At 36.8% G+C, this 16,993-nt stretch overlaps 2 protein-coding genes and 1 pseudogene across 2 annotated transcripts; 2 read left to right on the top strand and 1 right to left on the bottom strand.

Moving 5' to 3' along the window:
* Window positions 1-851: 851 nt before the first annotated feature.
* On the top strand, window positions 852-1,810 carry LOC139875920 (probable protein phosphatase 2C 41). Its single transcript, XM_071863218.1, has 2 exons — window positions 852-1,193; window positions 1,688-1,810. Exons 1-2 carry the CDS (start codon window positions 852-854, stop codon window positions 1,808-1,810), a joined length of 465 nt encoding a protein of 154 aa, XP_071719319.1.
* Window positions 1,811-3,107: 1,297 nt separating this feature from the next.
* LOC139875919 (probable ADP-ribosylation factor GTPase-activating protein AGD6) lies at window positions 3,108-6,649 on the top strand (annotated as a pseudogene).
* Window positions 6,650-7,489: 840 nt separating this feature from the next.
* Window positions 7,490-11,595, bottom strand: LOC139876559 (cation/H(+) antiporter 20-like). The gene is made up of 4 exons (XM_071863896.1): window positions 11,396-11,595; window positions 9,498-10,523; window positions 7,959-8,753; window positions 7,490-7,889 (listed from the first exon to the last, which is right to left on the bottom strand). The coding sequence occupies exons 1-4, from the start codon at window positions 11,573-11,575 to the stop codon at window positions 7,569-7,571; spliced, it is 2,322 nt and encodes a 773-aa protein (XP_071719997.1). The 5' UTR covers window positions 11,576-11,595; the 3' UTR covers window positions 7,490-7,568.
* Between the last annotated feature and the right edge of the window lie 5,398 nt (window positions 11,596-16,993).

Genomic DNA, 16,993 nt, shown 5'->3' with positions numbered 1-16,993 from the left:
TGCTAACAAAGCAATTAGGCAATCAGATGGTTATCATGAAGGACATGTGATGCTTTCAAAGTGTTTGTTTGATTGTAATTTATAAGTTTATCAGTTTATTCCATATATGCTTTTGCACACTATGTATCTCTACAACGTGTGGCAAGATGGGTGGGTTGGCTAACGTGTCATACAAATAATTTTGGGTTAACCCAAGACAAACATTATTCAAAACTTTTAAATATATTGGTGTTGTTGCTGCCCAGTTGTTGAGCCTGCAAAGGCGTAGATGTTTGTTAGGCTGTGGAGCCTGGGATTCTTATAAGCATTCGGAGCATTTATTATGATTTATGCGATAACTTAGGTTGTATTTGTTAAAGGGTCAGTTTGGTCGTTGTATTCTGTTTTTTTTTTTTTTTTGGATTTTCTATATGTATTCTGCATTTAATATGATTTCAAGACTAATTACGTATGATAAAGTATTTTAGGAGGTTTTATGCATTAGAGTACACACTTAAAACTACTATCAACCAGTTTGACCTTTTCAACCCCTGTATAGGTGAACCTTTTTGCTTAACTCCTCTGACCTTATCTATATAAGACATAACCTAAATCAACGCATTTACACGAAAATAGGTTGAATTTGCCCACCACCTCTAAATACATTATTTTAGAGTTTCATTTTTGGGTTTCTTGTGAATTTGCAGATGATATCGATCCTGCATCATAATCGGTGAAAATCTTTGAGTGTGCTTGGAATAAAGAGGAAGAAATCTGGATACGCATGCGAGTCGAGACAGATAAAGCTACACCAAATGAGTTCAACACATATCGAAAGGTGCCACATTAGTGTTTTTTTAATTGTTTTATAGATGACAATATGGGCGGGTCAGGTAGGTCAGTCATGGATCAAATGGATCAAAACAATTTCAGGTAGAACAATTGAAAAAACACTGTCAATTCTGGACAGATCCAAACCGTTAATTTCCAAAGCGTATGAAAGAACTGATCAGGCGATTCTTTCACACCTTCCTGACCTCGGAAGGGGTGGGCTCACTGTCGTTACTGCAGTTCTGATCAACGGACACAAGCTATGGGTAGCAAACATTGGAGATTCTCGTGCAGTTCTTTTCAAAAGAAAGAAGGCAATTCAGATGAATATTGATCATGAGCCCAATACGGAGAGGAGCAGTATTGAAAATAGAGGAGGTTTCGTCTCGAACATGCCGGGTGATACTTTTAGATCCAGAACGAACAATAAGTTGATTTGTATTCTATTGTAAATACGGAAATTACATCCCACTCATAAATAATGTGGTCGTTCTTGATTAATTTTTTTATATCAAATGGGTAGAATGAGTCAAACTTAAAAAAAAAAAATAGATCAAATGGAAATGGGTTGAAACTGAATCAGTGTTTTTAAAATGCGTTGAGTCTTCAACTAACTTTGATTTAGAAAGTTAGGTTCTGTGATAATATTGTGTTTGTATCTAAATTAGCAAATGAATCAATTATTAATATAATAAAATATTCAGATTCAGATAACATTTTGACTGCAGATAGTTCTTAGGAATTTCGTCCATGGAAACGGTACTAACCTTTCATCTCAAATATTAATTGATTGTTACACCTTGACGAATAACTGGGTTACTCAGATGCTGATATCCATTTTACTAATAATGTGTTTTTAAGTTGGGTTACGTGTTAGACTGTTAGGTGGACTATTGAGGTCTTACTGTGGTGTTCGGTTATGGTTGAACTCTCCATTGGGTTGGATGAGGCTACTGCTATATCGGAGTTATGGGGATTCTCAATGGGTTTTCGGGTCTGAATTCTGAAAGGCACGAGCTCTAAGACAATGTACGCATTTGATTTTCTTTGATGGTGACTTGGAAATTTTTTTTTCCTGCTTATGAGCTCAAGAAAGTTTTTTTTTTTTTTTTTAAAAAAAAAGGGCTCAAGAAAGTTTAGAATTGCTTGAGGTAATTTTTATTACTAATTTAATCTCCTTTTTAATATATAATTTTAAATTTCAATTTCAATTTATACAACATAAACGATTGACTTAATGGAGGATGTCGACTCACAACACTGATATGTTGATAAATTCGATTAATTTTGCACGGTTATGTTTACCACCCGTTCAACGCACGGGCTAAGCATGTATTGTTCTTATAATTGATTATTTCTAAGTCTGTATTGTTGTTAGGCTAATAGATGAGACGTTAAAATGAGACTATAAATAATTGATTGTTGATTTGTTAATGTATTCATTAAAAGAGTTTCGTGCTTCAATTTGGCAAAACCCAGATACAAACGGAGGTTGAAACAAGAGAAGTCGAAGAAAAAACCAAACCTCTTTGTGTTTTATGGATTTACCTGTTTTCGAAATGAAAGTCGACTGAAGCTTGACATGTTTATTCACTTACCACTTTAAAGAGCGTTTTTTTTCTATTTTTTTTTTCATGTCTACAGTAATCCATAAACTTTAAGTTGTGTAATGAATAATTATATGAAGAAATAATTTTCAAGTACAATATCCTTGATTCATATACAATTTTTAATTTCAATATAGTGGTACCGGATGATACCCGTGCAACGCACGGGATCATAAATCTAGTAGTATAACATTAAAAGAAATAATTGATACAGTGATTACTACAGTATAATAGTAATTTTTAAAGACGTGACGGGTCCGTATTAGATGTCATTTATCACATCACAATTAATTTAATATATATATATATATATATATATATATATATATATATATATATATATATATATATATATATATAGAGTAAATATATAGTAATAGTAATTGTTATTGTTCGCTCTATCACTATATCACTGTATATTATTGTTCGGTTTATTCATCATTTGATGAATACAATACTCGTTATTTTAAAAATTATTTTAAAAATTTGAATAATTATAACCGTAAACATTTCTAATTAAACACATTTTTTATTTTTATTTTATTATTTTTTCGGTGCCACCCGTCACATTCATCTCATTACTTCATTAGATCGTGACTTCCAACTGTAAAACCCATCCAACCTCACACACACTTTACACTTAATCCACCATACAATTCTGCCGCCGCAGATCCTCCTCCATTCTCCGATATGACGTCAGCAGCGTCAGCTTCACGTCGTCTCCGGGACCTTTAATCTCAACCAGGTAACAAAATCTGTGTAGACTGTTCACAAAAAAACCCTCAATGGGCTTCCGTATCTTACGGAATCTTCATGTGTCTAGAATGTTCTGGTAAACACCGTGGACTCGGTGTTCACATTTCATTTGTCCGATCTGTCATCATGGACTCATGGTCAGAGGTCCAGCTCAAAAAAATGGATTCCGGTGGTAACGAAACCCTAAATAACTTTTTTATCAAAATACGGAATTACTAAAGAAACGGTTATTGTTAATTGTTAATAAGTATAATACTAACGCTGCGTCTGTTTATAGAGATAGAATTTAAACCCTAGCTGATGGTAAGTCATGGCAGGATCCACCTGTTGTTAAGGAAACTGGCGGCACCGGTGCCGATAACGGTAGAAAGTTGGCGGCGGCGGCGAGTAGCGGCGGTTAGGATAGTGATTGGGGGAATGGTGGAGTTGATAGTAATATAAGGAGGAATCAGACGGCTGGTGATTTGAGGAGTGGTGGATTGGGGGAAATGGTGTGGGACCTACCAGGTCGAGATCGTGTGAGGATGGGATGTATACGAGATCGCAATTGGAGGGATCTGCGGCGGGGAAGGAGGTTTTTTTTGTGAGGAAAATCACGGAGAATGAAGCTCGGCCGAATGGATTGCCGCCCTCAAAAGAACATAGTTATGTCTGCTGCCTCATTTTATCATAGAACATCAACGTTAACATATTCAAATGTAAATCTGGAAATACATTAAGAGTTTAACGAATGTTCAATCATTGAAAATGATGATAAGCTTTGTTTTATTTATTTATTTCTTTTTCTAAGGAATGGAACCAGCAAACAACGAAGGATTTAGAAATAATGATCAAAATTGGCAAGGTATGTAATGCTTTAAATTTATTAATTGCTTCTTATCTTTTTCTTTTTAATTAGTTTACAAGTAAAAATGACCCGCTGAAGTGTTTACTAGGTTTACTTTATTAAATGTTTTTTATAGATATTATCCCACTCATGGCCCAACCGTTGCCACTAGTAGGCAAGGTTGCAGAAATCGGTTCTCGGAGAGTTCTCGGTAGGGTCTCCAAAACGAGAACTCGGAGAACTCGGGGAGAACTCGGGGAGTTATCGGCGGTTGACTTTCGTTGACTTTTGGGATTTTATCGAGTTTTTTCCGAGATTTGACCGTTTTTTTTTGAGATTTGACCTATTTTTCCGAGAATTGACCGATTTTTCCGAGATTTGACCGATTTTTCCGAGATTTGACCGATTTTTGGTCGTTGACCGATTTTTTGACCGATTTCCAAACGAGTTCTCGCCAGGAATGAAATTCCGAGTTCTCGCCGAGTTCTCGCTGAGTTGTCGCCGAGTTCTCCCGATTTTTGCAACCATGCTAGTAGGCCAGCAACAAAACCCACCATTGTTTCAAGATGACATGCGTCCTCAACTAGAACTACATTTGGAGCAACAAGCACAGTTTCAAGGATTTGGGGGACAGAATGCTCAACACTTGCCAAATTTGGGCCAACAAATACCCCTCTATTTCAAGCTGTTATGGATCCTCAATTAGGACTGATGTTTCCACATGAGGGACAACAACCACCGTTCGTGTTTCAAGTTGATTTGGGAGTTCAAGTAGCACTGATGTTTGCAGCAGGCCAACATCAACACCAACACGTGTTTCAGGATGTTTTGGCACCTCAGCAACCACTGTTGATGTTTTTACAAGCAGGACAACAACCACTTGCCGATGTTTCAGGTGGTTGCTGAGGTGCCAACACATCGGCAGTGGTTGCCGAGGTGCCAAAACATCCTGAAACACGTGTTGGTATTGATGTTGGCCTACTGCAAACATCGGTGCTTTTTGAACCCCCCAAATCAGCTTGAAACACGAACGGTGGTCGTTCCTCTGGTGAAAACATGAGTCCTAGTTGAAGAACCATATCAGCTTGAAATAGAGGGGGCATTTGTTGGCCCAGATTTGGCAACTGTTGAGCATTCTGTCCCCCAAATCCTTGAAATTGTGCTTGTTGTCCCAAATATGGTTCTAGTTGAGGTCCCATGTCATCTTGAAACAAGGGTGAGTTTTGCTGTTGGCTCGCTGGTGGCAACGGTTGGGCCATGAGTTGGATAATATCTACAAAAGCAATTAATTAAGTAAACGTAGTAAACACTTCAGCTGGTCATTTTTACTTTTAAATTAATTAAAAAGAAGAAGCAATTGATAAATCTAAAGCATTACATACCCTATCAATTTTGATCATTTTCTCCAAATCCTTCGTTGTTTGCTGGTTTCATTCCTAAAAAAATAAAAATAAATAAAACAAAGCTTATCATATCACTTTTAATGATCGAACATTCGTTAAACTCTTAATGTTTCTTCATATTCACATTTGAATATGTTAATTTTGATGTTTTGTGATAAAATGAGGCAGCGGACGTAACCATGTTCGTAACCATGTTCCTTGACATAAATATTTGTGGGAAATATTTTGGATTTGGATCGACTCCGGTGGCGGCGAGGAGTAATGCACAATGGGATGTGATTTCGTCCGTTAATTACTCAGGTAGTTTGGTTTAATGATTTTAGAAGTAGTTATATTTTGTTCAATACTCATGTTAGATATCTAATTATCTAATTATAATTATAATTATTAATCACAACACATACTTGCGCTCTTTTGAACCGGACCCCGCAGATGGACATTTTGTTTGAACGAACACAATTATATGTTTAAACCTTATGTGTTTTTTTACACTGTGTTTCTTGGTTGCTGATCTATTGATTATACAGGGACTCGGTAAGTTATCTATTGTGGCTGCATCTGCTGCACAATCGGCTGCTAGTGTTGTTCAAGCTGGCACAAAGGAACTCACTACAAAGGTCTTTTGGTTATTCATCTTTTTGTATATAATTTTTTTTACCACGTATGTTGGTTTATTAACATTTTTGTATGTTGTCATCTTTGATAAATTCTCTTAATTTGTCTTAGTTTTTTGTATAATGCGAGTGATAATCCATAATGTCAATGTACAGGTCAGAGATGGTGGATATGATTACAAAGTGAATGAAACTGTTAATGTTGTCACCGCAAAGACTACAGAAATCGGACAAAAGACATGGGGAATCATGAAGGGGGTTATGGCGTTTGCATCCAAAAAAGTTGAAGAATTATCAAAAGAAAATCCCACGTGGACGAGTGACAGCTGGCAGAGAAACGAAACACACGGAAACGGGTTTTATCACGAGTTTGGTGAGGAACACAAAAACGGAACATCGAATTCCAATCCAGTCTCATCAGGTAGAAATTTTAACGGAACAAATTCCAAATCAGGTTCTTGGGATGATTGGGATAACGATGGCAATAGGAAGCATAATTCTACCACACGGGCCCCACCCAGTAACGTGGATAACTGGGCGGGTTGGGATGACGTTAAAGATGACGGGTACGATAGTTTTTACAAGTCCGGTGGTAAAACCGCAAGTCATACTGGTAAATCAGATGGAAACTAGTCATACTGGTAAATCAGATGGAAACTGGTCTAGGGCACGCTTTCTCTAAGGTCAGATTGTTTTTTTTAACCTTTTTTTAATTCTTTTTATGTAAGGTTGAGGAAAATGTTTATAATGTGTACAATTCTCAACACTGTGTGCTAATTGCCCACCTTAAAGGGAACTGAAGTTACTAAAGTTTTCGTTTCAAATATACTCTATGTACTTGTATGCAAGGATGAAAAAGACACAAGACGGGGTCCAGACGGTCAGGACCTTAAAACGTTGAGACGAGGTCGAAACGGTCGGGGGTCGAGACGGTCGGGGGTCGAGATGGACGCTGACTTACGTTGACTGACGTTGACTGACGTTGACTTATATATATATAAATGTACACATACATATATTTTAAAGCCAAAAAACCTTCGTTAACCAGTTTATACCGATAATTGCAATTATCGTTTGTGTAACACCAAAATGTAAACACTAAACTATGTCGATATTTATCGATTTGACCGACTGTTTACCGATTTTAACCGAATTTGAGTTTTGACCGGCGTTGACCCAATCTTTCACGCATTTGACCCGACTTTTGACCGTTCACCGACTTATTATAAGACGGGACGGGGTCGAGACGGGTTAGCCACCAAAACGCCGCAACAGGCGTCGCAACAGACGCACCAGACATCGTTTACAACACTGCTTGTATGTGATAGACCGTTGAAGAAATTATATTTTGTCGATTGTTAGTGGCTCTGGAAATGTTACCTTAGATTTGCATAATTGTCAGCCACAATAAATCATTATATTTCATGTTAACAAAGTTGATGAATGTACTCGAGTAGTTTGATTTTTGTTGGAAAAAGATGCAACTTTTATTAGTTCATATGATACAGTACTAATTACAACTATGCCATCGTGATATTACACCAAGTGTTGGTTACACATAGTTCGACCTTGAATCTTCTTTAGCTAGATCATGTTTCTGAACCACTAACACAGGAGATGCAACCCCGTCATCATACGATGCTAGTAAGCTTCCAATAACTCCCAATTCTCTCGAATCTCGAACTTCGTGTTGACCGATTTTTCCGATTAGTGACTCTGGAAATCTTCCCCTGCCTGCAATCACAAGCTCGAACTCTTTACTACGCCCTATCTCGAGTAGTTCTTTTGTTATGTTGTGAGTTGTCTTCTCCACGTATTCCATCTCTCCTTCCCATCGCATTTTGAATTCTTCTAGCGTCATCTCGTCTAATTTCTGTTTTAATAATTTGTTAAATTTAGTAGTTAATTAAAAAGTAGAGGTGAGATTGGGATTTAATTATACCTTTTCTATATCTTCATCAACACAACTGTTGTCTCCATTTTCGACTAGGAACCTAATGACGGTCACCTTAGTAACAGGTTGTGCCGCCATTCTGCCACCCAATTCAAGTGCTTCACGGTTATCCGGACCACCTATGAAAACCACACAAACCCTTTTCAAGATGCTAACGAGACCACCACGATCCACCAACAACGCCACCGTGCACGGTGCGTGTGTAAGAACCCGTTGGCTAACCACTTCCCAACCTGGTCCAATGTCAGCTACATCTTCTTCGTTGTCTTTTCTACCCCATCGTCTATGGAAGGGTAAGATGATGATTGCCGCCTTTTTCTTATCCGCCACCTGGCATATATCCTCATGCATCGTTGGCAGTGGTGAAATCGCAGTTGATGACCTCGTCTTCACTTTATTTGCTTTCAGAGCGGTTGACTCAAAAAACGGGACCCCGTTCTTACGTGCTTGGTGCACCATGACTATGGATGACGACCTATCGGTTAGTTCAACCAAGTGCATGATATAGAGCTTCATGTTGGAGTAGGTGTTGGGAGATTGGATAGAATTGATTAGATTTATGATCGATGGTGAGTTGCGTAAGCCATGAATGCAAGCTACGACCCGTAGTTCAGCTTGTAGAGTTTGTAAATGATAAGATGTCGATTCTTTAAGTGAACGGTGATGGACAACGGAAGCAATGTTTCGGGCTGGTTTGTATACCGCCATTACCATTGGTGTAGTCATGAAAGTGGTAACCAGCGCCATCATTACTAGTATCGCAAACATCTCATCATTGAGTACCTGTTTTAAAACATGTTAAAATTTAGCATGTTTAACTTGATGCAAGGATTAGAATAGTGAAAAAATGACATGTCTGGTAGATGGTTAAGTGTCTAAATGTGTGGGTCAAAACATGTAGTTTTTAGGTACATGTGTGTATAGTTTGGAGATTTCGGCCTAGCTGACTTGAAACCACTATTGTGTAACTCGGTTGACTCGGCCCACACATAGGTTTGGACACTAGCCCATCCCGAATCGTCCAAAAATGTCTTAAAAGTCGGTCAACACTAAAAAGTCGAGTTAAAGTCGGTAAAAGCAGGTCTCGGTCAAAATCGTCGCTAAGTCGGTCAAAGTTAAGTCAAATTTTATTGTATTTTTAAAAAATAGAGAGTTTGACATATATGTATGTTTGAAACGTTTATGTTTAATATAATTATATTTATGTGTAATATAAATAGGTTTAATTTATTTATTACTTAACACTTAAAAGTCAATGTTGGTCAACATCTGACTTGCTCCCGACTTGACCGACTCGTCTACGATTCGTGACTTCTACAACCTTTGAAACACTTGCTTATAACAAAATGACACTAAGATACTTTAGTACAGTAAACATTTTAGGCATATTTTACAAACACTTTAGGTATATTTAGACCCGTTTAAAATATAGGAGTCTTATGCTTTCTTTTTATAATTTCACTATCAATCTATTTATTCCATTAATGGAAGTCACAAAACTATGGTGTAACTTCATAAAAATCGTACCTTCTTCTCCTTGCCGATATTGAGAACAATAAGCTCAACCAAACCTTTCGTATTCATCAATACTCCTAAAGCTAACGACTCCCTCACCGGAATCATACACAACACTCCCATAAAAAACGTTCCGAAAATCTTTCCAGTGCACGCAGTCGAAACTACAACCGCCAAAAGCCCCCAAGACTTACTTCCTCGTATCTTATTCACATCGGTTTTCAACCCGCTTGAAGCAAAATACAACGGCAACAAAAGCCCGCACACAAAATCTTCTATCCTTCTTATCAACTTCCCCGCAAATTCTCCCTTTTTCGGGATCATTAGACCAAAAACAAACGCACCAAATATTGCGTGAATCCCGATAAGATCGGTCATGAACCCCGATAACATCACTCCTGCTAGCGTCAAACATACATAAAATTCCTCCATATGATCATGAGAGCTCGTTTTTGTTTTCGTACATTGCCGGGCTACCCGGCTCATTGTTGGGCGGATTATAAGTACCATAAAAAGGACAAATCCCGCACCTGACGACAAAACCCATAACGACACCAACGGACTTTTATGACTCCCGCCAGCTAGAGCCACGGCTAGAGCTAGTAGAACCCAAGCGGCAATATCGTTAAATGCTGCCGCTGCCATTGCGGTTTCTCCAACTTGTGTGGTTAACAATTTAAGCTCAGCTAGTATTCGAGCAAGTACAGGGAAAGCGGTGATGGATAACGAAACTCCCATGAACAATAAGCATTGAGCGAAACCGACTTTATCGGCTCCTACGATGGTTTTTCTTAGTAGAAACGTGATCCCGATCCCGAAAATGAACGGTAATAAGATTCCGGCGGTAGCGATCCCGAAGGCTCTCTTTCCACTGCGGCCGATGGAGGTGAGGTCGAGTTCGAGACCTACGAGAAAAAGAAAGAACAATAGACCAATACTTGCTACGGATTCGAGAATCGGAGTGCTCCAAGCTGGGAAAACCCATTGCATAAATTCCTTGTGCCTGCCTAATGCTGATGGCCCAAGTAGAATTCCACCCTGAATTTTTTTTTTTTTTTTTTAAAATGGTGCAATATATGTTAGTTACTAAACAATAGTTGTACAGAATAAGGCAACGGCGGATCTAGGATTGGTAGTCACCGGTGTTACCGGCTAAAACCCCCAAAAAAAATTCTACATGGTTTATTTCAATGATGCCACTAAAAAAAATTACACTATCACTGGTGTCACTAGTTAAAAACACAAATTTTTTTTTACTATATCGCGTATTTCAGTGGTGTCCCGTGCAACCACTCGGCATACACTACATCCGCCCCAGGAATAAGGTTTTTTCCGTTTCAGGTTACTCGGAGATTGTGAATATATTTGTTCAGATGTAAGATGCAAGCTGTTTAACTGGGTTTCCTTTACCATATCGGACTAACAAATAATTTATAATTTTTTGGCCTTTTACATAGGAGAATATATTCAAATCCAACTTTTATTAAATTACTTCTCATAACAAATGATAACATACATGGTGCTAGCAGTATTCACAACAGAATACATGAAATTTGTGCAAAAGTTATATAACATCAACATTTTTATTCCTTGTATCTATACCCATAGGCCATAACTATAACATCATAACACAATCCCCAATAGTCGACCTCTATTCTCGAACAGAAATAGAAAAGTCAAAGTGGGACCCATGATCGTCCAAGAAAAAAACGGTTTCGTCCAAAGACTTTTCGGGACGAAGCATTCGGGACAAGATGTCGTCCGGAAAGATCTTCGGGGACGACATGTCGTCCCGAAAGATGGGAAAATGCCGTCCCCAATGGTGGGGTTTCTAGTAGTGTTTACATACCTATAATGATTGTCAAAATATGAATACTGAGGTTGCTTTTTTTTAGAGCAAGGGAACTTACAAGTATTTCGGCAATAACTTTAGGCTGTCGGAGAGGTTTGAGTAAGAACGAAAGCAATCTACTAATGAAAATAACAAGCGCGGTTTGAATAATTAATAACGGAAATGCATAGTGAAGAGGGTTCTCGCCTTGCCACACTCCATCCGATGATGTTTTAATGTCGCTTATGTTAACCGCCATGTTTGTATGAGTTTTCGTTTTTGAAGGTAGAAGCACACTTGGTAGTAAGAATGCAAAGTGTGAGACTATTTATAGAGAATAAGGAATAAGTATAAGTATGATTATTCTATGAAGAAGGTGGTGGTTGCCTTTTGGTTTGTTTTGTCATTGTCACGAATACTAAATTGCACATATGTATAAATTCTAATTCGATTTTTTATGGTCTCGAAATTGTTTATACTTTTAATTATAATAGGATTTATAGTTCAAGAGTACTGAATTTTATACGTTCTACTATGCATTCAACTTTAAAACAAGTTTTCGAATCGTTTATGTATGCATTTAATATTAATATTAATATTTACTATTATAAGGAATTTCAATGTATGTATTGAAAAACCAACTAGGCCCTCTTTCGTACTCTTATGTTGAAACAAACAAATTTGAATTTTTGTTTAAACAGTGCTATTATACCATCTATGATGTCAAACTGATGAGGTCCTGAATATGAGGTCCTGAATCTTTAAGTTCTTTTTAAACTGTGTAATATTTGTGCGGCTCCTGCTTGGACCGGTAATGGATGAATCTCTCCTATTTTAAACGTTAGAAAAGTTGGTTGTAAAGAGGTGTATGCAACTGGAATCACGACTCATAATCTCACATATTCACCGTGAGATCCAGAAAATATACAGTTCTTAGTCATAACGGGCAATGTTTAGTTTTCATTCAGTCTTTCCAAGACTATGGGTGGTTTGTTTGCCGCACCGAATGCTAAATCGTTCAATATTTAGTGCATTTGTTTTTTTATATATGAATGACAAATGATGTTGAACGAACCAAACATGCTTACCAGAGTGGTCACCGAGTTGCCCAATGACGCACATCACCCGGGTTCGATCCTGGCTATGCCAAATCGTTCAGAAAGGGAGTGTGACTAGAGGGTGCGCATAATGCGCAATTCACCCGGTACCAAATCTCGCACTCAGAGGGCTTAATTACCCGAGGTTTACCCTCTATGAGAGAGTCAATGTAACACCGTACCTTTTTTTTTCTTTCTAAATCACAGTCGAAATATTTAAAACATATAATATTCATATGTTAAAAGCATCTTATTAATATACATTACAATCCAACTGGTGTTACTTTTCAAAATAGTTACTATCAAACATCAGAGTTCTTCAGTGTGTCAAACATAAGCAAGTACGACTATCTTCTCCCGTCTCTAGCATGCAAAACAATATAACATGCATGGGAGAAAATGTGGGGGATTAGCACAACGCTAAGTGAGTGAGATATCTCAATAGATACTAATACAAAGTATCAAGCCTAGCTTTTAGGGAGCATGCATCTGGTCACGGGCATGTGGACATAGCGTTACATAGCTATCGCGTAATATAGCATTACACATCCATATCATACTGAGCTAAGCAGTTATTCCATTAACAGAGTAGCAATAGCATCAACAAGCTATTCATTAAATGCACTAAAGGCACTACCCTAAGATAGCCTTAGATAGCTATACAACAAAGGTATCCATAGCTCTACATCGCTATTCACTAATGGTATCAATAGCTCTACACCGTTATTCACTCTCATAGCACTAACGGCTATACATAACACTAATGACTATAAACCCCAAGAGGATCGTTGACCCTGCCAGGTCTACAACTACTAGCTGATCAAGCTAGAGCTGTACCGATAGCTCCAGTTATTGTCTCATGGTATAACTCTCCCGACGTTTACATACGTCAATTGTAACCCTTGAGCCCAACCCTTCTATACATGGTTGACCTCTTCCGTCCCTTCTAAACACGGACAGTACTGACCCTTCTATACACGGCTAGTTCCCACATGTGCACATAAACTACCTACAATCTCATCGTGGGTAACATCGCTATTAGCAAAAGGGCACTCTAATCAGATATCCTCCTTATTCAATCTAATCGCGAAACCTAGTAACAGTAGTATAACCTACTACTTATCATTACAACAGTAATTAACATGCATATATAGATTATCATAATCTGTATTAAGCATAACAACGGGTAGTAACTACACTTGTTACCAAATTCCAATATCCGTAAGGATAGTCCCACTCACCGATTACCAGCAAGAACTCAGTGGTCTAATGTTACTGAGTCTTCTCCGTTCCTTTATCACCTGAGAACATCATATAATGAGTTAGTACACTTTTCTCAATCATATTCTATCATTAGAATACTTAAAACATTTAACCACATCACACGGGTCAAGATGTAACTTACCCGTTCACATAACCGAGTCCCGCACACAGAACATCTGGTACGCGCGGATAACCCGACAAACATATCAAAATCATCATTTAATCATAATCATATGTTATATTTTTTTTACATGCACAACGAATCATTAAACGCATGTACGAGCCTCAAATCACACGATTAGCACTTCGCGTGCGTGCTGAAAATATCACACTTGTGGCTGCAATGTCATTAAGTATGGGTTGACAAGGTTGAGTCCTCAACTGCATGGTCAACCGCGTGGTTGTGCTCAAACGTGTGGTTGCGCTCAAATGCGTGGTTGTGCTCAAGCACGTGGTCAAACGCGCGATTGAGCTCAAACACGTGGTCACTCATGCGGTTGAGCTGTCAAACGTGTGGGAGCTGAAGAACAACACCAATTCAATGTTATTGGGTATTTTGCACCCAAAACTCGAGTTCTACTTATTTTGATCGATCTAAAGGCTCAATAATACCATATAACATATATAGAAGCTATTTCTAACAACAATCAAGCATCACAACCACTTAAGATCAAGAATCAAACCTAAAAACTATCAAAATCCATTTTAACCCAAAACCCACTTTAAATTCACCAAAATCATAATCATAGATGGTTACCTTGTTTTAATCCCTGAAAACACTATAATCTGATGCACAAGATAACGAGCTATGATTTTCACTTATTGATTTATGGATTTCAAGAGCAGTAGGTGTTTTTAGGATTTATGTTTCTAAAATAGGAAAGATAGGTAACGAGCAGTGTATATATTCAATTGGGTTTCTTCATGGTGAGGAAACCCCACTCCCCATTTCACACGGGTATTTACCAGTTATCTGAAACACAATGTACCTCATTAAGCGGTCCTAACGAGGTCCAATTCACATAACGAAACATGTTTTGTGACCTTTGTCACAAAACGCACTTTTTTCCATACACCAATAATTATGAACACAAAATTATTAAAATCACTAATATTAATAAATTAATATTAACTAAGGGTAAAAAGGTCATTTACTACTAGGCCTAGTTGAGGGTGCTACAAATCTACCCCCTTAATCGGAATCTGGTCAGTCACTATCACAAAAGTCACAGGTTTACCACGACCTCTAATTTCCAATTCACATTCAAGTCCAAACGGTCATACCCAATTACTCTAACTTATTTAATCGGTTGAATCATTATCAGGGAACCTTCAATCGATAGATTACACATACTTACTTACCACGATCAATACTGAAATGCGACCTTTGGTCATTTGAAACTTATCATCTTTCCCGAAAAAGTGCAAAGGGTGGTCAATTTTTTACAACCAATCACCGTCCAAAACAATGACATTTACTGTAATAACCCGACTTTTTCCGTTAACTTTTCGTTGAGAACTTAACAACCGTTGCTTAAAATTTACAATTTTGTATGTATTTTTTTTAAATATACTATTATTAATATTGGTTATATTTTATTTTTTTAAAAACACTACGGTTAGTGAAAACGAGAAAAATATATTTTAAGACAACAAAACGTATGATTATTAATTTTAATAGTTATTATGTTATATAATAATTGAATTTTGAAAATCAACTGAATTAATTAGGATATTCTTAAACTAAACGCGAGAAAATTAGTTTAAACATTCATGTTTTCAGTATCTAATTTAAAAATATAATAAATAAGTATTTTATGAAACACATCAACTAAGTATAACGTCAAGATTCTAAAAGGTTTTGAACAATATATAAATGTATTTTTTTTAAATACAAAATAAATCAATTAAGTAAATCATATTAAAGTAAAATACATTGGGTTTTAGATAACGGATAAGAATTTAATAGAACCCGTGACCATACAGTTAAAAATTGTGACATCTATAATTATAATTGCAAATTGATATAATACCCGTGTTTATCAAATTATTACACCCGTGATATCTTATAACTACCCGTGACTACTACAGTTTAAACCGTGACTTCCTTTTCTACTTATATTTCTGATCTAGATTCATTTCACCAAACAAACACACATACGTATCTATCTTATTCTCTTATCAAGAACACCCATTACTATTCATCATCATCATCAATCTTTCATCCTCAAGAACACCTTCAATAATCACTTGATCATAAAATCGTTTACATATTCGGACTCCTCTCGAAGAGCTCTACACATCTATACCAATAATTTCTTGATTAGGGTAAGTTTTAAAAACTCTAATTTTTAGGTTTTCATGCTTTCGTTACATTTTAGGGTAGATATAGTGTCTAGTGCTCAAGTCCTTGTATGTATGCATGATAGTATTCGTTAATTTGACCGTTTGATGACTTTTTGATGAATCACGAATTTGTTTTGTGTGAGGTCAGAAACTTAAACTTGTTGAATGTATAATATTATGAGATAATCAGAATCCTCTTGAAAAACTAACAAGTTTGGGCTTTGGAATTTCGAATTTTCGTTACCGTATGCTCATGTTATGCTTAATTGAAGTTTTACTCGTTTTTATGAATGATCACGTTTTTGAATAATATGCTACTGATATGAACATGATATTTTCAGTTTATGAAATAATTATAAATGAAATCCTTGTGAAAAATTAATAAGTTTGCTCTTTTGAATCGCATATTTTCGCTATGTATAACTCAAGTTATGATCAATTGAATTATCGTTGTGTTTTATGCATTAATCTGAAAACTGGTATTGATTGGTGATGAATTGGTTTATGTATGTTACATAGTTGAAAATACAAGTGAAAAACACTCAAGATAGACTCGGATATCATGTTAATTGGATTTTTAAAACTCCCGTTATGCTTAATTGATTATTAGACCCGACTTTTGTTGATCAACGTTTTAAACAGATGTAAAACGCCATTTAAATTGATTTCTGGATTATGAGCTGAGGATTTTTTAAAATTATATGATTAGTACTTCACTTTTCATGTAGAGTATGCATGCTAATTGTTCCTAGATGTTCGGTTATATGCGTTCTAATATGACCTCCTGAAACGAATTGAATCTGTCCAAACAATTTGCAGCGAATGACATAACTTGATTTGTAGATGGACTTAGGACTTGTGCTTCTGGTATGTGGTTATTTACATGTTGTTGCACATATGTCATTTGTATGTTAGCTTCTGAAACCGTTGTTTGCTATGCGTTATATGTGTTACAAAACAACATGTCTAAA

This window comes from Rutidosis leptorrhynchoides, chromosome 11 (genome assembly GCF_046630445.1).
Source record: "Rutidosis leptorrhynchoides isolate AG116_Rl617_1_P2 chromosome 11, CSIRO_AGI_Rlap_v1, whole genome shotgun sequence".
In the NCBI taxonomy this organism is placed as follows: domain Eukaryota; kingdom Viridiplantae; phylum Streptophyta; class Magnoliopsida; order Asterales; family Asteraceae; genus Rutidosis; species Rutidosis leptorrhynchoides.
This window is presented reverse-complemented; position numbering and strand designations above follow the sequence as displayed.

What these genes read in the sequence shown, in the direction of transcription:
- LOC139876559 (XM_071863896.1), bottom strand. Translation starts at nt 11,575, where the DNA reads ATGGCGGTTAACATAAGCGACATTAAAACATCATCGGATGGAGTGTGG. An exon ending in AAGTTATTGCCGAAATACTT is followed by an intron (nt 10,524 to 11,395) that starts GTAAGTTCCCTT and finishes AAAAAAATTCAG; the next exon opens with GGTGGAATTCTACTTGGGCC. An exon ending in TTGATGAAGATATAGAAAAG is followed by an intron (nt 7,890 to 7,958) that starts GTATAATTAAAT and finishes TTATTAAAACAG; the next exon opens with AAATTAGACGAGATGACGCT.
- LOC139875920 (XM_071863218.1), top strand. Translation starts at nt 852, where the DNA reads ATGACAATATGGGCGGGTCAGGTAGGTCAGTCATGGATCAAATGGATC. An exon ending in TTGAAAATAGAGGAGGTTTC is followed by an intron (nt 1,194 to 1,687) that starts GTCTCGAACATG and finishes GTTACGTGTTAG; the next exon opens with ACTGTTAGGTGGACTATTGA.